This window comes from Calidris pugnax, unplaced genomic scaffold (assembly GCF_001431845.1).
Source record: "Calidris pugnax isolate Ruff unplaced genomic scaffold, ASM143184v1 scaffold38, whole genome shotgun sequence".
Classification (NCBI taxonomy): domain Eukaryota; kingdom Metazoa; phylum Chordata; class Aves; order Charadriiformes; family Scolopacidae; genus Calidris; species Calidris pugnax.
In genome coordinates, this window is record NW_015090995.1 from 3548222 (window position 1) to 3573396 (window position 25175).

Genomic DNA, 25175 nt, shown 5'->3' on the forward strand with positions numbered 1-25175 from the left:
CCTGAAATAACAAAAGTGTAAAATGGAGACATGTATGTGTTGCTTTGTTGAGGATTAGGAAAGTCGGTGTTTGTTTGATCTGATTAATTCACAGGAGGAACAATTTTGTAGCTCCTTTCCCCTGGAAATGACGGTGTTACTGTCAATAACGCGAGGGACTTCAGAAGCCAGTAAATAGTTACTGGTTTTGGTGCAGCTGAGGGCTGTCAGTGCAACAGTTCATGAGGAAAGGGTGATGCTGGCTAAAGACAGGCTACGTAGCATTTATTTTTCCTCTTTATTAAAAGTTTACTCAGTAAAATTTGTTTTCAAGGTGCTAATGACTTTCTTTGCCAGAAAGAAGGAGAGGGCAGGGAGCAGGGACGTGTTCCTAAAGCAGGTCTGAGTTTTCCTTGGGGCTGGGCAGGGATTCCCGAAGGGAAATGGATCTCCCCAGCGAGACCTTCACGGGCTGAAAAAACCAAACCTCCCCAAAGGGACACTAGAGAAAGAATTGGGGGTAGAAGCTGGGATTATACAGGATAAATCCTGCCAATGGGAATTGCAGGGGAAGTTCAGGCCTGGGACCCCTTTTTTTAATTTATTTTTAGTGCAATTGGACAGAGCAGGGGAACCTCACTGGGATAATTCCTTCCTGCCTGTTCCAAGGCTTTAATATTGTGTTTCCTCATTCCCTCAGCAGCTGCTCTGACAAGGGCCTCAGCTCTACCCAGGGGTTACGGGTTTGGGGAGAAAACTTGGAACTGTGGAATCTCATTAGCAGTTGTTTTCAGGAGCAGTACACTTAAGGGTATAAATTAAGCATAAACGGCCCGGGATTAGGAAAAAGCAGCTTTTTAATACAGGTATTGGGTTGGTTTTGATGAGTTTTGTGCTGTCCTGTGAATCGCCCAGTTCCTGGCCCCTCTGAGAGCAAACACGGTAACGGGGAAGAGAGGTGATTTTTGTGTATCATTTCCCTTTTGTTCACTTAGGTATTGGGTTGGTTTTGATGAGTTTTGTGCTTTAAGGGTATAAATTAAGCATAAACGGCCCGGGATTAGGAAAAAGCAGCTTTTTAATACAGGTATTGGGTTGGTTTTGATGAGTTTTGTGCCGTCCTGTGACTCATCCAGTTCCTGGCCCCTCTGAGAGCAAACACGGTAACGGGGAAGAGAGAGGTGATTTTTGTGTATCATTTCCCTTTTGTTCACTTTATTCCCCCCCCCCAAAATTAAAGCCATTTGAGTCAAAGCAATGGCAATAAATGACGCTGTGTCACCTGCCCCACGGGCTGGGAAACGATGAGGTGTTTAAACAGCAAAAGAAAATGTGTGTAATGGAGATGGACACAGGCCCTTGTTCCAACAAGGGACCTAAATAATACTTTTTTTTTCCTCTGCTTTTTAAAGAAAAGTCAAACTATTGTCCCGTTCTTCACAGATTTAAGCACAGATGGAAAATCTGAGCATTATGTACAATTTCAGAATCTGGGTATTTTTCAGTAAAATCAATTAAAAATACTGACAAATTATTTGGAGACATCACAACAGTTGTTTTGGACAAAACAGCTTTTGGGGGCTGTCGCCTGAAGAGGGTTACAAAATCAAAAGCCAGAAACCAATCATCCAATGGCTCTCAGTTTTATTAAATAAGCATTTTTTTTAATATATATATATAAAGTATAACATGTTTCATATTATTAAATAATTGTGCAAACCTTTCACACAGAGCAGGGTGGGGGGCAGGGACAGACAGGTAATAGCCTCTATTCCTTTTAGATTCTTCTCTCCATTAATACATTTACAAACTTTAAATACTAAATACCACGGACCAAACCCATAGATATTGTACAATGGCTCTTGGAAAACCAACCAAACAGCAGCAGGAGGGTAAGTGAAGAGTATTTTTCCAGTTGAAATATTGCAAGAACTCAGAGTTAATAAGAAGGGCCGTGTGTCCCCCCCCACCCCCCCAGCCAGGCCCTGGGGAGGGAAGAGGAGCGTTAAAGCCGGACACTGGCCAGAGAAGTGACAGTGACAGATCCAGTGATCTGACTGCGCCGGGTCCTGCAGTACCAAGCCCTTCAGGTAAACTTTTGGCAAGTCAAAAAAATAAATTAATTAATAATTCAACCACCTGGAGCGAAGTCGCAGAGAAATGAGGCAGGTTCCTGGTAGAAGTGACTGTGATCAAATGGTGTCCCTGGTACCTGTTCCTGTGGGGTTTGGTCACACCCCATGGGTATAAATGCCTGTCGCTGGGTGTTAACTCTTTGGACACATTCTCTGTCTGTTCTCACTTTATCATTGAGAATTTCAAAATGAAGAATTCACGATTTGAGGCAAAACGGCTTTAAAAGAATGGAGGGAAACTGGCCAAGATAGAGGACTTGGGTTTGTTTTTTTTTTTTAATGAGGATCCTTCTGCTTGTTCTGAGCCACCCCATCCACACCCCCTGGGTTTTAAGTTTCCAGTTAAAGCAGTTTTTTTTACAGCAGCTGAAGAGAGTGGTGGGAGTGGATGAATTTCATGCAGCAGCGACTAGAGCAGCGCACGCGTCTTACTACAGAGATTGACAAATACCACGTACTGGTTTAACAGCCATTTTCACTCGTTTTTGTCATTAAGACTTACATTATATTTGGGTCAACCAAAAAAACCCAAAGAGATTTATAAAATTTTACAACGATTAAACAGTAATGTTTCATTCTACAAATGAATAAAGCCAACTACTGCAGCTCAATACGACGACAACAGGACTAACAGTAGTGAAATCATCTCTATGTACAATTTAATATATTAATGACATGGAATTCTTTAAAAAAACAAAACAAAACAACACAACAACCCAACATTAAATAACTTAGATGTCTCGTAAAGCGTTTTTGATTCATGAATTGAAGGTTATACACTTGGAAGTGATGAATATGTGAAAGGATTATAGCTAAAGATGAGAGATTGGGAAATCAGAGCTCCCAGAGAACGCTCTGGCCCCAGGAGAGCACTCGGCTCGACCCTTGCAGAGTCCAAGGGGCCAGGATTTTACCTTCCCACTTATTTTTCTTTTTTTTCCCCCCTCATCTAGAATTGTAATTTCATGGATTATTATTAAAATATAGTTTCTAGAACTGTTCCGTTACAGCTTTAAAAACATTTAAATACCATGCTCTCAAAAAGAGCATTTATACAAAGTCTCCTATTTACAATATGGACAGTTACGAGCAGGCAATGGATAATAAGATCAACTCTTCCAGGTCAGAAGAAATCTAAACTTATGCGCTGAAGGTGAACGGATGGGTCAGTGGTTTGAACTGGTTTGTAAACGTACCTGAAAATGGACTGAATTATCACTTAGGAACAACTACATCAGATACAAAAGCCTCGTTACCTCTAAGGAGGACTAAAGAAGCACAAAATTTGCAAATTATTTCCCCAAGGCGCCGCTGCCAACACCTTCCTAGAAAAAGCCCATCCGCCTTCCCAGTGCCTTAAGGAAATAGTGTGCAGGGTTTGGATAGTGTAGCATTCCCCTGGCTTCCAAGTGAGTTATTCTATCAGTAAGACAAAAGTTAGTGAAAATCAAAACGACTAGACAAACCCTACAAAAATGAGTTATCTCCATAAACCACCCAACGCTTCACCCAGAAATTTCTGCTTAGTTTTCCATGTTGGGAAACACTAAAAACACCTACCAAACCTCTCTTTAAATAGCTTAGCTTTATAATTGGAGAAAAAGGGAACAAACATTTTTCTACATACAAATATTTAATTCCATGCAAGATGGAAAAACGTTGAGTGCACAAGAAACTTCATTTTATACCTAAATAATTCATAAATTAATCCGTTAAGAATAAAGCAGGGTCTATAGCAATTCTACTGTCACATTTTAAACACATGCAGATGAGTCAACAGCAACTTTTTTTTTTTTTACATAAAGTTTAGTGCAAGAATGTATCTGCTTAATAAATAGACTCAAGAGAACTATGTAATGCTTCGAGGTGTACACACAGTACCTGTGCACGTAATAAACTGGTTCTGAAAAGTTGTCCTTTGTTTGTCTATAAACTACAAGTGCCCATTTTAAATAAAAAAAGATCCATAATTACTCATGGGCTACTTCCCTGTGACACACGGTGTCACAAACGTTGTGGTGAAAATGTTAATACTGAAGTTAATCTAGAGATTTATATTATTATTATTATTATTTTTATACACAGTTTTTATACAATCAAGAAAAAGAGATACAATTTGTATCAACAAACAAAAGGTCATTTCTGGTTATTTGAGGCATTGCTCTCAGCTGCTTATACCATGCAAGAGAAGAGAATAAGAATTAATCGCAAATTAAAAATATAAAATGCTGGTCGGGAAGAAATGTTTTCGAAAAAGTGGTCAAGAGTTAAATCTGTTTTCTCCAACTACTATAAACATCTGAAGATTTATTTTTTTCCCTGTTAACAGAGATGTTAACGAACTCCTTCAAACTTGAAGGTATTTTTAAACACCCAAGTGTAAATACAGAATCACCTTCCAGTTAATTCATTTGAAGTACATAGTGACATTATATAATGTCATATCTATAATGACAAATATATCTCTCATATATAACGACATCTGTAATGACATATATAATGTCATTATAGATGTTACCTCTACCAACACAGGAAGATTTCTCCTGTGCCAAATGCTACGGTCATCAAATACGAGTAAATTAACCGTCGTTGCACCTGTAATTGCTGGTTGTTTGGGGTTTGGGTTTGGTTTTTTTTTATATGACAGGAACAGATTTTGCACGTGATAAAGAGCCCACAAGGTTATTTTGAATCAAAGCAACCGTTACGGTAACACAAGTGGAAGAAATTAAGAGAGCTTTTGTTCCCAGACAAACAGATAAGTAGGAAGCAGCATGCAAGCCCTTATCAAAACACCAGAAACAACCCTGACTGCAGCCTCACGTTCCGTGTGTTTCACAGTAAGAAACATTTAGGCAGTGTCACACCTTCTCATGAAGAAACAAAAAGGCCATAAACCAGGCCTTCTCAACTTTCATGAAAAAAACTACAGTAGAAGTCAACAAGTCCTAGCTCGAGACGTATCGAGTTAGTAATGGTTCGAAATGTTGAAATATACAATGGATTCAAAAAAGGGCGTCCAGTCAGTGCAGCTTAAAAAACAATAAACGCCTCTTTTTGGAGACATTTAGCTACAAAGGTTCCCACCCTGAGCAAGATACCGGTTGCGCAAAACAATGCCACACAAAATTATCTCCCCTGTCGAAACAGGAACTCTAAAAGCCTTCAGGAGGCAAATGCACACCTTTGCGTGGAGCTGAAGAGCAAAAAACCGGGGCAGCTTCATCCCAAACCCCAACTGTAGCATCTCTGCTCCAGAAGCACCTCCCTCCCTTGCCCTCAGCCCCCTTTCTCCAGCTGATCCCAGGTGCGGGGCCGGGCTCCGACGCCATCCCGGCCCCCGCAGGAAGGGCTGTAGTTACTGATGAACTGTAACATCCAGTTTCTACCACTTTGGGCTGAATAATCCCATTTAGATTAAACCGACCATTTCTTTTCAGTTTGGCTCCTCGTTCAGGCGGTTCTGAAGAGAGAAGCTACAGTTCAACTTCTTGTCAACCCAACGGCGCTGACGCCTTCACGCTCCTTAATGGTTTGGTCCTAATTTAATACAATATTCGGCTTCTGGTGGATTGAGCCCACGTATTGGCCAATGTAATAAATGCTCAAACTCTTGGGGAACCGTTTTGGAATTTTAAGTACCAACAACAATATTGACGTCCAAAAGCTGAAATAGTTTTGGTTTTGTTTTTTTTTTTTTTTCCTTTTACAAATTGACTCTTAATTTTTGTCGTTTACTTTTTCTTCGCTATTTAATATGCCAGGAAGCAGTGTCAAATGACAAAGCTGAAACCCTAAAAGTCATCCGGGTGTGTGTAGAGCGTACTTTTAAAGGCCAATTAGGTATTTATAAGCAAATTGAATGTGTACACTAATACATGCAATATAATTGCTAACAATAATTTTGTAGTAACAGCTTTGAGACACTGAACGTGACATCGTAGTTCTTAATGAGCTATCCATGCAGCAAGGTATGCATTTCCTATAAAATACTATTAAAAATCCCTATATTTAAAATCTTAAAATTTACAATACAATCAACTCTTATATTGTGCCTCAGCATATATATATATATATGTGATTGCTACTGTATACAGAATTTTATACTATCTCAGTAGAAAATATTTACAATAGATTGGCCCCTTCCTTCTTCATGTAAGTTTTCCTCTGGGTTCTTCGCGCCGTAGAGTTTCATTTATCCAAAAGAGGCTGTAATGCTTTAACGCCCTGTTCTTAATTTGGCAACAATCATAGCTGCCAGCTGTTGTGCATCTGTCATGTGGGGGTTCTTTTCCATCACAGAAAGGACAATGCTGGGAGGGAAAATATTGCAGAGGTTCTTGTAGGTTTGATACTGGTGTTCTGGGATGATGTGTGGTTCCCGGGGCTCCCCACAGATCCCGATCCAGGGATTCCTCCAGAGTTGCTCCATCTTTTCGGGCATGCTCCTCACCATGACGGGTTCGTAGCACGGCTGCATGAGGTTGTTGCTGAGGGGGTAGGAGTGATAGGCGTAGGAGTCGGAGGCGCAGGGCAAGGGGTCCCAGCTGGCGTGCTGCTCCCGACACAGAGGGGGCCTCCTCTGCCTCGTTGGGTTACTCTCATAAAGCCTTGAGTCAGAAATACTGTCCATCCTCGTCATGACCAAGGCACGGCTTGGTTGTGCAGTCGATGGGTGAACGTTTTGAGGCACAGGGTATTCTCCTGGACAACTGGACCGCGCTCCAACAACCGGATGCTGGGCATGGAGGCCTAAGTGGGAAACTGACTGTTTGCGAAGGGATTGCTTAGGCTCCTCGGGTCCGTAACTCTGGACTCTATTTAAGGCTTCATGGTAACCATGGGGAAAAGGCTGAACGCGATTTTGCGATGGCAGTCTGTGGATCTTCACATTGTCTTCTGGACTGGCATCTGCTACACCCAGATACAAGTCATTGTAAGAGGAATAAGAATCATTACTCGTATGGCTTAAGCAACTGTCAGGACAGGGGCTTGAGTTTCTAGAATACATGCCCTGGTCCATATCGGCCCCGTAATAATCTGTGTTACGGATACTACTTATGCTCAAGTTGGAGAAATCACTGAGTAAGGAGTAATAGCCATGGTCCCCCAGCGAGTCGTATTTGGGGTACTGGTCAGCGTAGCTGACCGAGGTGCCATGGCTATTGGTGACTAGTATAGGAGGATATTGCACACTGGACATATGTTCCAGTGAGGATTTCTGATGCATGAACTGTGAGGAACCTGGCACCGGACTGCTTGCAGAACGAGTATTTAATGCACCAGCTGCATGGCTTTTTGGTGGAGGGAGCGTTGGAACACTTAATGCAGAAACCAGAGACGGGACAGAGCTGGCCTCGGCCTTCCGGGCCACCGATAACTTTTCCTCAGGCTCCACAGCTACTGATCTAATGCTTGGATCTGACTGACGTTTTGGGGCAATGCGTTTCACTTCAGAACTGATCTCTCCTTTGGAGCTGGAGGGCCCTGTGCCGCATTTGGCCAAGGCTCCCTCACTCATAGTTTTCACAGCAGATAATTTGGCACTTATTCGAAGCTCATCCGCTACTGACCTTTGAGGCTGGTTTGCCCGTTCTGGGTGGTAATATTTACATTTGTGCCCATAGGTGCACTTTTTACCTGGAAAAAAAGCGTTTTCACGTTAAATAAACCAAAAACTATTCGATATCGCTAGTTGCTATCTTTTTTCTTTACATCTTTCACCACTTCTCCATAGTAATTTCACTAAATTTTTAGAGTTGGAAGGGACCATAGAGATCATCTAGTCCAACTCCCCTGCTGAAGCAGGAATAATATTTCTATATTAACCCCTATAATATTATATTAATATTAACCCTGTAATATTATAATTATTACAGAATAATTATATATATATTGTGTATACAGGCAGTCACAGACTCTGCCACCTGTATCCACATGTATCCCTGCATCAAGGACAAGACACGTCACTTTTCTTCCTACCGGTACTTGATTTCAATACTGACAACATACCAATCCTATCTAAAACAAAACAGTGATGAATCTCCTTCCTTGAACACAAACCAGAAGAAAACAGCAAAAAGCTGCATTATCCACAAGGTATATCTGGAAATCCTTCATTTTCTGCTACATTGTATTTATTAATATGTGTATGAGGGTATAAAAACGGATATAGTGCTTGGATGGCAAAACAAAAAATGGCTTGTCCCCCCCCCACCCAGTAATGAGAAGCTGTTAATTAATTGCTTGCTTCACCTACCTTTGAATACAGTAAATCAATCTGACTTAGGCACTTACCATAAGGACACGGTTGCTTCTTATGTTCAGGAATAACTGGCCTTTTCCTTAAGAAATTTTCAAGGCTTGGACCATGGCGTCCTAAAGGGTCATCAGGAGGCATAAATCTAAGGGGAAAGAAATGAACTGTGAGTTTCAGTTTTTACTGAGGATTCTGAATTAGCGAATTCCTGTACTTTTGAAGAAAAAGGCATACTTGTCATTCACAAAAGAATACATGAGCAGCCGCTCCTCTATGAACTTCTTCCATTCTGGTTTTTCATTTTGAAGATCCCGATAGTTGTCGTTGGATACAATGATGCCATCTGAGTCAAAAGCGAGTTTTACTATGAATCGATCATCGTAGCAAACTACTCTTCTTCCCTGAACTCTTCGAGATGGGGTGAAAACAAGAATTTTTTCCTTCTCCAATTTACGTAAGATTTCTTGATCTGTAAAAGAATTTGATTTGAGAAGCTTTTAAAAAAATTTTAAGAGAAAGAAATGCAGCCTTTGAAATATGAAACTTCTTGCCCTCTTTTCTGAAAATGTATTTTGTAATTATGTTCATATATGGTCCCCATTATCATTAAAATATACCTAGATGCAGAGTGCCATTTTATTTCTGAAATTCCAAAGCACTGGGTGAATATTCAAGCTTCATAATCACTCTGCTCCTCTCTAAACAACCACGTACCTTTACTCAGTCTTCCTGAACACCTCAAGACCTCAGTTGTTACTGTATTACAACAGCCTTCTTAGCCCAGAGTAAAACTTTCTATGGGTCAAAACACATGCTGCCTCTTCAGTGTTCAAGGTAATCCTACTAAATAAGTCCCAGACCTGATACTGCTTATTTTATTATTCACCCAGCAACTAAGAATCAGCTCATATATGGTTAATAACGTTTGCTAATGGGAAAATTATGACTACTACTTCTCCAAAGTGTTGAAACGATGCAGTAATGTCAGATAAACCAGCATCGTTTACAGGTGCAGATGCTTAAATGCGTGTTTCCTCACCAGGGAAATCATTGTGTTTTCAAACAAACAGTTGAGCACAACCTCATCATACATCACATCCACAGCCCGGTATGTAGTACCATCAGAAAGTCTTTTTTTTTCTTTTTAACCAAGAAAATCTTTATCTGTTACCTGTAATTGGCGCATCAGGTCGAGACTGTTCTTTCCTCCATGCAGGTACAAACACAGTGATATCTTTATGTCCTTTTTCCAGAAACCAATCAACAGCCAGCTGAATTCCCCGGCAGGAAAATCCTTCTTTATTCCCATGGCTGAAAAAACATGCAAAAGTTTTAGAAGCAACAAGGGCAAAAAGTTACATTTGGTTTTGGTTTTTCCTCTCAGGAAATAGTTAGGAATATGTGAATAATACACAGGTGCACACAGACAACATTTAATCACAATATCCTCAGTAGTTCATCTACACAGGTAAGAGAGAGACACTGATCTTTGCGTTATGGCTGGATTTCATATTTGGATTCAGGCCAATATTTTCTTTGTCTGAAAAAACAGAGCGCATCTATTACTGCTGCACCATATATTTAGATAATAAAAACTAAGGGTTCTGGTTCTTTTCAATTAATATTGTAACTACTTGAGGGGAAAAAAAAAAAAAAAAAAAAAAATCGGTCTGCCCTTTTTACTAAAAATAAAACAAAACAAAAACAACCAAATGACAACAACCCTTTTAGTTACACTTCAGTGTGACCAGCAAAGTACTTCCAAAATTGCATTTGAAAAGGGCAGACTCATAAGCCAACACTATGCTGCTTGATGCATACTTTTCAAAAATGTATTAATTCCATTTTTCCCCCCTCTCTCAACACCGCTGTGATTTTTCATCAGTTGTGATGGGAGTGATGCTGCCCAGTTAGTTTGCCATCCACCAGTCGTTATTTCTGAAAACTTCTGTATTAACTTGTGAAGAAAACTAATGAATTTCTTCACTCCATCCCTTGCAAAAGGCGCTAACTGAATGACAGCAGCGATGCCACGCTGAGGAGGGAGATCTTCACCACGAGGAAGTGGTGGAGTGGCCGTGTCGGAGGGTTACAGAACACTGGAAGGGCAGCGATGCTGTGAGCACCCATGATGATCCCTATTAAAAAACAAATCCCAAGGGGCCCAGGGAGCAGCGTGGGGCAGGAAACACAGGAGAGGACTCTGTGATAGCAGCCCTGAAGTGCGTGGGCAGTCGGAGCAGTTGGCTGTAATTAAGGCTATATAATGGTAGGAACTCCTCCCCTCTACTTCACCAGCTGGTGTTGGTACACAAAGCGGCATCCAGCTGCTGCACCACCCTGTTCCAAGCTGTTAGTTCTCTGTAGCGTCTCCCAGAACTGTTTACTTCAAGAAAATTTCAATACTGAAAATGAAAATGGATCCATTTTCCATATATAGCCACCTTCCAGTTACAACAGTATTTTACCCTAAAGGCAAGGCCTCCATTTGCATCACCAATAATTGCAGTATTTTTAAGCATGACAGGTGTACTCTTTTCCTGGGCTAAAAACGTCACATAAAGTAACACTCAGAGAGACCAAAGTCAGACAGGTTTAATCCCATCAGTTATAACTAAGGAAGGCCTATGGATCACCAACATAGTCCAAATTCTTGCAACTTAAATAACAAATACAGAATCTGCAATGTTCCTAAAGAATTTTTCTTCAGATTTTTGTAAATTTCAGATTTTACAGAATTTAATATCTTTTCAAATTTTCAGATGCATATGCGTTTTGTTAGGAGTTGGACTCGATGATCCTTTTGGGTCCCTTCCTACTTGAGATATTCTATCTTTCCATCACTCTATAAATAGAGCATCAGGTCTAAGCTATGCAAAAGTACGAGCACACACACACTTTTCTGCACATGATGCTCAGGAGTAACTCAAGCAGTACAGAGACTGAAAATTCAACAGGCACAGAAAAAAAGGAAAGAAAAAGCTTAAATCTAATATTGGTGATGTTACTTTACAGAAACATCTTTTTGATTGATGTAACCACAACTTGGCACGGGAAAATCCTGCATATGAAATATTCTTATAGAATTGGGGGGGGGTTATGTATTTTAAAACTCAGAGAGCTCAATAAACCTATGAAAATCTGAATTTTCTTAATACATTGAAAAAAACCAATAATTCAGATCACAAATTCTTCTAGAGCAGAGAAGAAAGCTGATACTAAAGGAAATCTATTGTACAAACACTACCTGAAGAAATCTTGATATTACTGATCACTAAACAGACTGTTTCAAGAACTCCTTTATAAAAAAATCATACTTTCTCGGTGATAAAGAAATAATTGACTACCGAACTGTGTGTCCTGCAGACATGCTGGAGGGTGGCATGGGACAGATATCTCTGGAGTTAGTGTTGATCCAAGCATCCAAGTGCATGTTACACACACGTCTGTAATTACAAGCATCACAGCTGTGGAGTCAGCACATTCCCTGGACTGACACAGCTAAATTGCTTTGAATTCTGAGCAGGGTTGATCAGCAGGAGCTCAAATACCCTGAAGTCCACTGTGTATCAACAGCATACACTGCATGGCACTTTAGAAAGAACCAAGTTTTCCTCCCCTCTGGATATTGAAGAAAAATAATTTTCAATATTGTTCCAGGACTTCAAAAAAATTAAACCCATCCACACAACAGCACGCTACAGCTGGATTGCTACAACAGAAGATTTGAGGGGAGAACTTGCTTTGAAAAGGCAGGGAGGGGAATTGGAATACAGATTACAGATATACTTTATATACAGATATACTCCTTTATATACAGATATAAAGGAGTAACAGCTTAACTAAAAGCCTGGACTAAGGAGTCCATAAAAAAGATGTATTATCAGTGTAAATATACTACACCACTTAAAATTACTTTGCCATCAATATTGATTTTTCTCATAAATATTTTAGTGATTTATTCTTTTCGAACGTTGTGACAGGGACACCCACCTCATAGCCACATTGCTTCCATCAATGACAATTGGCCTCAAGTTATCACTGTTATCCACAACTTCATCTTCAAGTGACAATTCAGGGCTTGCTATTTCCTTTGGGCAAGGCCCTCTTGGCACCAGAGTACTGGTGGTACTGCTGGCACTGCTTTGTCCCTCCGATTCACTTTTGTTGCCAAGTCTCACAAGCTCTGCCAGAACATCATTGATGAGCGCATCTGCTCCCAATTTATTCAGTACAGCCTGGATCTGATCCCCTGCATAGCCAAGCTTTAAAGCAAAATCCATTTTAGCTTGGTATTCCTTGTCCAAATTTGGTTTGCATTCGTCTAGCTTCAAGTCTTGTGTGATACTGCTCTGTGAAAAACTGGGGCGATCCAAACACGGGGACCGACAGAGCGGCCGATGTGGTTTAGTGGAAACCTCCTTTTCTCTCCACTGAATATTGCTACAGGTGTTTCTGAAGTACGGTTGCTCAGGTTCACTTTCTGAGCTCGTCCATTCCTCAGACTCAGCACTGCATTCCCCAGCATCTTGTTCCACATTTCTGTCTTCTCTGGAGTGCCTCTTCTCCATTTTCAGCTTCCCTACCATAGACCAGGCCGTCATCACGTTCAGCTTCCAGCCAGAGAGCTCAGTTCTCCTTCATTTCCAAAGCCACCTGGAATTCACACGCAGTTGCATCATGTTGGCCAATTAAAAGTTTACACGAGGCTAGAGTTAATTTTTCTTGCTTACTATTTTCTGGCATAAACACCACCAACATGAAGTTCCTTTAAAAAAATTAAAATAAAAAAAAAAATTAGCTTTTGACAAATTCTGTGAAATACTCAACTACAATGGTTTTGTTTACGAGTCAGTAGAGGTCCCTAGTCATTCACATTTCTGTGTAAAAATTGATCATAATAAAGCATATAATTATGTTGTCTCTTTAATCACAAATTAAACTCTCTTTACCTCCCCCAGTTACTCTACGTACAAAAAAAAAATTACACTTCCCACACAATAAACTTACAGCTGAAATTAACGGAGTATCTCAGTAATATTTAAAGATCATAAAATAGAAAAGGGTGACCCACCACTTTCACTAGAAACCTGTCCCTACAGCCCGTTACTGCACCAACAGCCTGTCTGCATCAGGAGCAACAGCGTGGAGTTCCAGTACGCATCAAATTTAGCACAAACCTTTTCAGCCTCTTTCACTAAGGGTTTACTATCAGAACCGACTAAGTTTACTGCAAGTTGGGTGCATAAAGGTCAATAACAGGATGCACAAAGGTTCTACAAAATGATCATCTTGTGCTCGGTTTACTGTACCTACTGCATTGAAAACTCCAAAAATCAAGAGTGGATGTTATTACATTTTGTCAGAAAGACAGGATAAACCCTTGTAATTCTGGTCTTCTACCAGAAGAAAATTTGTTCAAAGAATTCCAGTGGAAGATCTGACAAACTATAAGATTCAAGTACCTGTGAAGGGCTGAACTGGTATCATGGAGCCTTTGAAAAATAGTTTTTAAAAGGAATTGCACCCACAGAAATGTGTGTTTTAGATAAAATGGTGAACTAGATATAAATGCAGGTAACCAGAGAAAACTGATTACCAAAGTAATTAGGTAGAGGCCTACTTTCAGAAACCTGCAAGTCCCACTTTCCTCTCCTCTGTAAAACAGCAGACAGTAAAGCTGACATGCATGAATATATTAATTTAGTGATTTAAAACAAATTGTAGAACAGCAGGCAGTAAAGCTGACATGCACGAATATATTAATTTAGTGATTTAAAACAAATATAATAAACATAGAAACAAAATCTTACATACTACAAAAAAAAAAAAATCTTTAAAATGAAAAATTGATCTCTTTTTTTTCCGTAAAAACAGTACGGACATTTTATAAAGCATTATAAGCCACAAAAGAAAAATGAAAGAACCAGCAGTGTGCACATAAGTCAAAGCTTATTCATTCTGAGTTTTCATATCCTTTCATTTTTAGGTGATAAGATGCTGAAAATCATAGCCCCTGATACACCACTCATCTCAGAAATCTTGCTTTCTTGACTATTTCCCTACATGAAATGGTGGTTTTCTGTTGCCTATGAGAGTGTTTCAGAGAACAACAGGTCTAGAAGAGAGGTAACATTTGATAATCAAAACCATAAAAATGTCAAAGGATCTCCAAGACGGGTCTCAAAATGAAACAAAGACTATTAATCTGTGAAACACTTACACAGTAATATATAATTACCTGAAACAGGCCAAACAGTAACATTCTACAAGATTTCATGCTAATTTATGCTCTTTAGTTAGACATCTCACTTGGCTGTGGTAAATTTACATACTGGTGGCGATGGTAGATATATATCCAGACTACAATCAACTTCAACCCACGTTTCCAGTGACACTGGAAAGTACCTACCTACTAAGTGTAGGTATTTTAATACGTATGTTTACAAGTGAGCAATTTTAGGTAAATATCTTAGATTGAAATCTTATTGTGTGCTTTGTTTGCTTTGGAGATAAACATCTTTCATATTCTGCTCAATTCACTTGTGACCTCTTAAGAGTGGCCAAGAGGGAATTACTCCCACTCCACACAGTGCCAAATGGAATGACTCTCACTTGTTGATGCTCCTTCTGTGATGCACATACACACAAACACACACACAAAGGTAGAAAGCACTGCTTGAAAGTCTAGTTTCCTTAAGGAATCAAGCTAATTAAAAGAAATGCTAATCACTTATATATATAAAATAAAAAAACCCACCAAAAAGGCCAAGTTTTGAGTCAATCAAAAAACACCAAAAAGGCCAAGTTTTGAGTCAATCAAAACTATTTTTTACTATAGAAGAAACATATACTAAGTTCTTTATGCAATATGGAATAAAACCATGGTTTCTTTGCATTTGAATGGAAATTCCAATGTTGATTGTTAGGCCTAGGTTAGACCTAGATTAGGGTATATTTAGATACTTGCTGGTCTTTAACATTACCCAAAGAGTATCCCTCTAAATACGTAGATATCATTATTACAGCATTCTCTGTTTTTATTTGAGGTGCTCTTCTCTCACATAGCTCTAACAGCAGTATATTTACAATCCCATTATTTGCCAACATAGATGTAACAGGTTAATCTGGAATGGATTTTAATTTTTTAATTATCATGTATAGATTAATTATCATGTATAACCTTGTACCTTGCCAAAACTAAAACAAAAGATATAAAAAAAAAATTACCAAAAAAAGATTTAAAGAACAGGTTACCAACACAGTTTACACCCTCAGTTTACAAAATATTGCAACTAAGAAACACTTTACAACACCTGCAGTAAAACTTTTTTTTTTTTTTCCATATTTATGACACTGTGCTGCTTTGGGACTGGATAAAGAACAGTTTGATTCTGTTGGTCCAAGTTTAAAGATCTCTGTTCTTTTTCCCAAGTTGTCATCATTTCTTTAAACATAATGTCACAGGAATGTTTTTGGCTTTTGTTAAACTTATCGTGCCTGGTTTTCCACCTCCAGTAAATAATCCTAACCCCTTTGCCAGTGGAAATCTTGTAAGATAAAGGTTCTTAAGACTGGAAATAGCCTTGAAAGTATGATGAGGAGAAAGAAGGTTGTTTAGGATTTCAAATTTGCTGTTAACTTCTCCACTGGTTTTCTTTCAACAAAGGATTTTCCAGAAGTAATCCATTTAAACCAATTTTTAGAGGACCAAATTTACATTGTCTTACAAAGACTTAAATATTAGTTTAAACTACAAGCAAAGTATGTTCCTTCCCAACTGGAAATTAAATCAACTGGACTCACTCAAAGAGATTATGATTTTTTTTATAAGTAATAATATAATCTGGGTAACACTATTACTTCCACATTTAGATTTTTTAACCTTCCTTTTTATGTTTATTTTTGTAAATGAGAGCTACACAAGTTTTCCTATAAGTAATAATATAATCTGACTAACACTATTACTTCCACATTTTTTAACCTTCCTTTTTATGTTTACTTTTGTAAATGAGAGCTACACAAGTTTTCCTGTTAATTTTTTCCTCCTCTTTCTTAACTGGAAAATAATATATCTTATCTGCATAAAAACTGATTTCACTATTTTGTTGCATTGTCCCTATTCCACATACAGATCTCTAGTTTTCTGTTATTTAACATCATATAAGCAATTTACAATAAATTTCATTTCTCCTTTCCTGAAAGTGATATCTTATTTTAACGAGAAGGTAGGTTGATCATAGTCAGATCTAAAGAATCCCGAATCCAAAAATTATTTCAAGTATAAACAAAGAAATTTAATACTAAGAACACTTTCTAGCACTGCTGCTGGCATACTCACTTCTGTCTCGCTTATGAAGAAAACAGCTCAGATATACAGTCCGTGTTCGGAAGCAGAATTTTATCTAGGAGGCCTGCTCTCTGACAGTCCTGTGCCGTGCTTTACTATTCTTCGGTCGCTAGTGATAAGATTGGTGGATGTGTTATGAAAGCTCGCTCGATGGAAACGCCCACTTCTATGACTCATCCTGGAGTTTCTTGCCTTTTCTTTTTTTTTTTTTTTTTTTCATTCATGTCAGCCTTTGGTTGAAAGCCACCGACTAGGGAAATTTAGCTGTCTCATCCCTCTCTTGCACAGCAGCGGAAAATATTTGGCCTGTGACGTAATGTTCGCCATTATGTTTCAAATATTTGAGATGGGAATTAAAAATCCGCTAAAAAAGAAATAAATCTCTAGTTATCTTCAAACTATTAAAAAACTAAATCAGAGTGTTTTAAATAATCTTTTCATATTCATCCAGGATCTTGTGAGGAAAGCCCTGAAAGTCCACAGATCCTGTAGGTACCAACTGCAGTCATTTTTCCTGAGATATATCACAGATCTTTCACCAGAAAAAGATACAACATGTAGACATTGTAACTTCTGGAAAAGTAAGGAGTTTTCCCCATTTTCTTTAAACACCCAGCAGAGCCAATTTGTGAAGAGGCAACTTTTGTCTAATAGGTTAGATAACCTGATTTAGCATCAATTGCCATGCTGACAGAAAATGAGGCAGGCTGTCTCCAGTGCCCATCTCTTCCACCCTTATACACTTTGTTCAAAAAGCTCCCAGGAAACAAGGCAGCTTGCCCCAAAGCCTCTCCACCCTTAGCCAGTCGCTCCATCTGTGCAACTCAACTGTTCCCTGCACCCTCAGCCTTGGGACATTGGAGGATTTATTCCCAAATGCATAATGTTAAGATTCTCAAACAATGAGGGTCATCTCATTGTTGGATCAGAAGCACCAAAACAAATAAATAAGAAAATCCAACAACAAAAAAAAACCAACTACCAAAATATTACAGCACAGGACCAAGTTTTCCCACTGACCATTGAGAGGGGGAACCCAGGAAGGAAGAAGAGCTGTGTTGCTTTTAAGCCAGCAAACAGAATGGAAAGATCTGAGCAGGAGAAAGCAGCAGCAGCAGTAACTACCACTACTTTAACACAGCACCCTTCTTCACACCCTCCAGATTACAAACCAGACTTGTAATACCATCATTCAGCTACAAAAACAGCACCATGGCCTCTCCCTCATTTCTTCACAGTCCTGAACAGTCCAAACTATACCCTATTGTAACCCCTAGAGCTACCTATAGCAGATATCACTATAGATTTACTATGTGTGTTCACAGACTATGACCCAGACCCCTGTCCCTGAGCAAGCCAGCTCTCAGCAGCGAGAAAAGGCGCAGCTACAGAAACCTATTACTACTTGTCCTCAAATCGCAGCTGTGGTTTTTTTTTCAATAAATCTGGAATCCTATTCCGGAGCCCAGGATCACTACAGTACAGACAGTATCTCTTTTCAGTTAGAATTTTGACCTAGCAAGCCTGTCAATCACCACCTTTGTCAACGCCAGCAATCCAGGCATAATCAGTGCCACCGCCCTGAAAAGGTTCAGGTGCCCTGTTCTTGGAAAGCTGAGGTCTCTGCTCAGTCCCACTCCACGTCTGAAACTATATTAGGGCTCCGTTTATTTCTGACTTCCAGTTAAGTAATGATACTTGCTATCATTACCTCTCCACCTACAGCGTGGCAAGCATTCAGAATATTATCCCTTCTTAGCAGGCCACGTGGTTCTACCGCAAATAAAGGAGTCATCTATTATGTAGGCATCTCAGGGAAATGAGTTTTGTGTATGCTCAAAGCATTTAAGTGACTTGAATTCACCACCTCTCTCAAAGGTACAGCTGTTTCCTTTGCAATAGTCAAACTAAAGAAACTGGTGATTAAAAACTGTAAGTAGGAACTTGCAAAGTTCCTTTAAAAGAACCTTGATGCTGCCAGGAAATAAAGAACGAGTGAAATACTGACCAGACTCTATCTTGCTACCTCAAGAAGGGCCCAGGGAAGAGCTGTGGCCACTGCTTTACACCTTCTTACAGGAAAGGTGAAATGGTGTTAAGCAGATACAAGATTAACATTTTATCTTGGTGTTAAGTCAAGTCCAAGTCCTCTGTTTTTCACTGCTCTTACAATTTCCAATACATTTCTGAGCAAGTTTTGGATTTTTTTATTAAGTGTTTCCTAGGTAGCTTGCCTTGCCTTCCCCTCACTACGTCTTCAACTAGGTCCTTCCCTCACTGTTTGTTATCTGTTGCCACTGAAGCCTAACCAAGAATTTTAAAACATATTTATAGTTGCTAGCATTGTTTCCTGCTTCCCACACTGCTTATTGGATTCTTAACTATCACTTGTCAAATATACTGTACCAAATAACTATGGGTTCTGTTCCAGAAACACTTCTGATTTGTGACCCCACACTCCTTTGTGGTTGTGTCGAAGCATTTTATCACACACATATTTCAAACATTTCAGGCAAGATGCATTTTTTTGTTATTATGTGTACATAAATATCTACATTTTCACTACTTGAGCTGTCTAAGTAATTTGTTGCAAGTATTTCTGTTAGAATGTTTTCCATACAGCTGAACGAACTGTGGCTGAGAGGACAATCAAATGATATTCTCGCATCATAATACACAAAAAATGAGAAAAGGTTCAAACAATGAAAGCTAGATCTAGTACTAAACTCTTTATATATATAATGCCATTTGCATTGCAGTTCTTAATTATTAATTATGTAATTTTGCCTCGAATTCTTTTAAAAAATGATTTAATAAAGTAGAAAATGCAAAAATACAATGCAAATAACTTAACACCTGAATTAATGTAAAGGAGTTACAAGCCTCTCTTTGTTACTAGTAATTGTACAAAACATGCATCTCACGTGGTACACTTAAACCTTCAAAATTCCATGTTTTGTAAAGGAACCAGCTAAAGCCAAATATATTCAACTTCTTTTCTAACAATGGCATCAGGTCCCACATGATTAATTTTCTGCATTGGCCAAGTCACCACTAATTTTTTTCTACAGTAAGAGATGGAGTAAAGATTATATCTGAACTTTAAAGTGGCAGGCTGTATGTAACATGCATAATTTGTACACACATAGTAGAAAAGAAAGCACATGCAAAAATATTTTTTTTTCCTCATTTTTTTTCCTCATTGCCTTTATGCTCACTTTGCCCTTTTGTGCACAGAAAAAAAAAGTTACTGGAAAAAAGCACTAATAATCAATTTACAGAATGATCTTTGCAGATAATTTTCCACTTTTTTAGTTTGTTATAGCTTATACTGTTCACTTTTTAAAGTTAGCATAGATGCATTCAGGAGTTATTATACAGGGATAAATTTTTTAAAATCCACTATAAGGAAAAACAGAACAAAGATTAAAAAACATATAGTTTGAGCAATACTTGATTTTCCTGGTAACTACAAAATTGAGAAATAACTATGAGTCAGTGTGCCTCAAAATTTTCTGCATCGCTGAAATGTTACTGTTTGTTTAGTATGAGTTACATTTTCTCCAAAGACAGACGAATATGAACACACCCTTAAGGAGAGAAAAGTGAGCTATTACCGATTTATGATTTAAAGATACTATAACTCAGAAATGTATATACTGCAGCTTTAAAATTTTAATTCTCATGATGTTCATTGCTAAGCAACCAAGTTTTCTTACTAAACACCTCTTTCAGCACAGTCACGACTGACTAGTAGAATTGATAATGTGATTCAGAGAAAAGAGTGAGGCAAAATTATCTGAATTTTGTTCATAAAGGACCAAACAGAAAGCATCTATTTACTTTTGCTGGTATTAAAACAGAAGCATATCTGCAGCAATTAGTATTATCTGCATTAGTAAGCAGAAGAATATCTGCTTTCTAATAAAGTACTGTAATACGGAAAACACTTGGGGATTATTTAACAATTACTATTCAAATGATAATGGCTATTAAAGAGCGGTGCTAGAAATACTCTATTCAAAGCCTGCTCATTTCAGCAGGACCAAAAGAATCAGAGAAGACAGGGTGAAAGAATGGACTGAACAACTTTTGGTCCCTTCTGACACTATCTTCCCACCACCTAAGTGTGCCCTTCAAAGGGCAATTATACGATGCACACATCTGTTACGAGGACCAGCCTTATTGTATTAATTAACTCCTTTCATCAACTTTTCAGCAGCTTTACTTGTTTTCTGTCATTGCAGATATTAAAATACAAAATTAAAAAAAAAAAACAACAAGTATTCTCTCAAATATCTGTCTCACCTGGATAATAAATACAGATGACAATGATTCTACAGTGCTTATTTTAAGGAGCGGGAGGATTGTTTGTTTTCCCTTGTATATTTTTGAGATACATGTAGTTAATACGTAAATTTTTTTTAATAACACTCCAAGAAAAAAAATATCTAACTGAATACTGACACATGAAATGGTAACATCTAGGGGAGTTCCATACACACAGTGAAGAATCAATATTGCAAATTTCTCCTTTTGTATTTCTTAAACTGTAAAACAAACATCTTAACAAGAATTTTAAAACCTGGCATGTTTTTTATTAAGCAAATGAAGTTATTCCCTCTACGGCTTCAGCATGAAGTATCTCTCTTTACTCTTCATTTCACTAATTTGTCACTAGTATGCTCTGCTGTATAGATTCCTCCCTGTGAGACAGGCACACGGAAAGAAGCATCTTTCAGAAAAAGGCTGTTCTAAACAAAATTAGCCAAGTCTGATTCCTGTGGTGACTTTTACAGCATCAGAAGCTGACTGAAACACACAAAGACATACATCCAAACTAATTTTCCTGTAGTTAGCTCAGGCATTAAGAGCAGCCAAATAATAGCAACATGGAATTCAACACAAACTGCATAAACCTAGCATGAGCCCAGCTTACTTGTTCTACAACACATGAAGGAATTAACCCCATTTTATCATTTTCACAACTAAACAACACATAGGGCTGCTATACTCTAGATCGACTACAGCTACACCTGGTGGCTGCAGTGTACACAGTGTATAAGCCTCCTGACACAAAAGCTGACAACCTCCTGGTTACACACATGGTAAGAGCCTAAAACCATGGAAACAATATGAGTAGACAAAGAGAAGTCTTTTTAAAAATGATTCAGTGTTCAGAGATGCCACATATAACAGGATCTTCACCAGGATCTACAGCACAGACCAGAGGTTATTCTACAGACACATCCTCACAGTATGTTTTTTGTGATCTTTAAAAACTTCTCCAGCGTGGGACTAATTGTCACTTTAAAGACATTACAGTTTGGGCCTGCAGCACACAAAAAAATAAATAATAAAATGCATTGCACACAGTCTTCAGGAACATGACAAAGCAGTATTTATTAGGCAGTAGCTACTGTCAGAGGACACAGCCAAAGAGCAGCTCAAGATGCAGAGATGACACTGGACTTGAGATCAGCCCTTAATTTTGAAAACTGCATTACTACAGTGCTCATGAAAAAAATGACACAACTCAACACTGGTGTTTTCATGGCATTGAAGACACAACGTTCTTGTTGAATTCTAATTTCAGGAGCAGTACAGATACTACACATCACTGCTTGCTGCTTTGAATATTTTCTGAGGCAGTGAGCTATTTTATCTACTGAGAAAGAAGCGCTTAACGCTGACAAAGTATATGAGTCACAAATAAAAATGGTAGTTTCTTCTCATTCTAATTATGCACTTAGGTGGTACACATCTGCTGGGACAGATTCACAACTGAAGAAAAGCAGAAAATATTCTAATATTAACATTTGGGTATTTTGGAATGGATTAAAAAATTGGAAAAGTTGCGCTGCGTGACATTATGTGCAATTCTCTTTTGTCCTTAATAAAAAGTTGGTGATTTGTAGCTATTTGCCTCTGTGTTTATACACCTTCAATGACTAGATTTCCACGTTTATCATTATTTTAAACAGAGATAACAGGAATACATTACAGCTTACACACACATACCATAATAATACATATACTGCAATTCAACAGGAATTAATCACTTTTACCAATTTATTTTTTGAAACTTAGAACGGATTATTTTCAACATGTAACAAATGCGCTAGCTTAGCAAATTTAATTTTCATTTACTGTGTCAGTGTTGCAAGACTATAGGAAAACAGAATAAAATCATCTATGTAGAAAATTTTCCTATTTAAGTTGGCCATTTTGAAATTAAAGTGACTCTAAAATGTGATGCTTTTGCAAAAATACAGTCAGTTTCAAGTGCACCTCTCAGTAATGTCAACAAGATCATATGACCAAGCACTCTGGGTTTATCTAACAGAACCTAGAATAAAGAATTCTGCCCTTTTATTCCTTTTAAAACTCTATTTTGCATAGTTTTAAGACTGTCCTATTAGCAAACAGCAGTCATATAAGCATCAAATCACTGACAGATGTATCGCATATATATGATGATGTAACTTCCATAAAAAGACCAAAATACTTAAGAGTCACTCAGTGAAGGAAAACAAATGTATCAGGCTTTAACCAAGATAAAAGCAGTGGGCTTTTCATGCAAATATCTGGCATTTCCATCACTTACACTGCTTTGCTCACTGAGGAGCAAGGAATCGTCCTCATTTAAAAGGAATACTCCTATTTTAAGATACTTAAAATGAAATTATGTTCAAATACTTTTTCTATTTTTTAATCCAATAAATCAAACCAACTCATTTCCCCGTTCTAGAAGAGACGGTTTAAACCAAAGACCTGAGCACGGATTTGCAGCTCATTTATACATTTAGAGACATGTATAATCACTATTCCCAGAGTATGCACTAAATCAAATAGCATTTTTAACAGAAGCGTTAAAATGGCAGATCAGAGTTTTTAGTCCCTTGATAATTAGAGCCATATAAATGACAGCATTTTGATTCAGTTTAATGGGTTTTTTTCTTATCTTACTATGTAATGTCAGTCTCAACACGATAATGGGAAGTTTCAACACTGTCACTTTGACGAACACAGAAACCTCAAATTTACACAAATCAGAGGCCTAATATTGTATAGTCTTTTATCAAGCCAAACTCAAAACAACATCAAGAAAACCACTTTTTCTATTCATTATGACTTCTCTGAAGTGAAACACTGATATCTATTGTCTAAAGTAAAGCACTAGCAGTTAACACCAGTAGTGAACATCTTGTCCTTAAAATTAATATTGAAATCACAATTGAAAAATAGCCTACTGGCTATTGTTAGTGATTTTAATTTAGAAGCTTCCTCCTTTGAGTCAATTGAGACATATTTTAAAAGAAAAGCAAATTTGCCATTTCTGTTTCTGCATCTCTCTCTCCCTCCCTTAACTACCTTTGAAGTAGAACAATAAGGACTGTGACTTAGCACACTTCTGGTACTGAGGCAAAGCGCAAAGGAAGATTTTCAGCGTTGACTCACCAGTTAAGATGAATGTAATCATCATCACCACCCAACCTTGAAGGGGAAATTCTTTCTTAACAAAATGCTGAGGGAACACTTGTAATGGTAGAAGAGGTTTAGCTGCGCAGAAAGGACTGAATTTGAGGAATCCACACACCAGAATACATAGAAATAGCAATGACCTTTCTGATCTGTATCTTTTTGTGCCTACGTGTGTCCTGTCTACACAGAACAGCAATGGAAAAAACCCCACCATTTACATACACACACAAACGTGGATAGATACATGCATATATATACATAAATTCAATCCGTCAATATATCACTTGATACATTTCACAGACCAATTTAGAATAGTGAAATAGAGTTTTTCCTTCCCAAATGCTGCAAAAACTTAAGTCACACAGTTGTTTTTCCTCACCAGCTTCTAGTGCACTGTCCCTGAAATCCCTTTACCACAGTTGGCTCAAATGATGATGCCTCACCTTTCATAAAGGACTCAGAAATTAACTTAGAGACCATTTCAGACAATGTCAGGAAAAGAAAAACATTATCCTGTTAAGAGACAACAGGGAAATGAGTAAAAGCATTTCGATTAGCTAGAAGTTTGAGAAACCACGGCCACTTCTGAAAATCCAAAATAAAACCTATTAAAAGCTAAGGTCACAGTAGATTTGGAACATTAAGTAGAACAATGTATTCTTTGCTGTGCAAATATGCAATCAATCCCTAGGTCTAAATCTACAGCCTTTATCAAAACTAAACCTGCAAAAAAGTCATTTTGCGTCGGTGATGACTACAGGATTTAATTCAAAACATATGATAGAAACAGTATCATAGAACAGAAAACCTGGTAGGAAGGTACCCATTTTCACCTCATTCTTAGCATATTGCGGAGTTTTGTTAAACTGAAAAATTGTACCAAGAAACTACAGTATCACCTCAATGTTTGAGGTACTTCAAATTTATTTCAGTGAATACTTCAAATAACCACTGATATCAGTATTAG

The 25175-nt window shown here is 38.1% G+C and overlaps 1 protein-coding gene across 2 annotated transcripts in view; it reads right to left on the bottom strand.

Annotated features, from left to right (window-relative positions):
- Positions 1-1606: 1606 nt before the first annotated feature.
- Positions 1607-25175, bottom strand: part of ZC3H12B (zinc finger CCCH-type containing 12B) — a 42694-nt gene continuing 19125 nt past the window's right edge. Inside the window, exons 1-6 of one of the 2 annotated variants that reach the window (XM_014955159.1) lie at positions 16715-16814; positions 12367-13141; positions 9545-9684; positions 8608-8842; positions 8412-8518; positions 1607-7754 (exon numbers count right to left, since the gene is read on the bottom strand). In XM_014955159.1, coding sequence (XP_014810645.1) covers positions 6334-7754; positions 8412-8518; positions 8608-8842; positions 9545-9684; positions 12367-12977 — 2514 coding nt within the window. In that variant the 5' untranslated portion in view covers positions 12978-13141; positions 16715-16814 and the 3' untranslated portion in view covers positions 1607-6333. Of the gene's footprint in view, positions 7755-8411; positions 8519-8607; positions 8843-9544; positions 9685-12366; positions 13142-16714; positions 16815-25175 lie in introns of those variants that run through there. The other variant, XM_014955160.1, reaches the window with a different exon arrangement.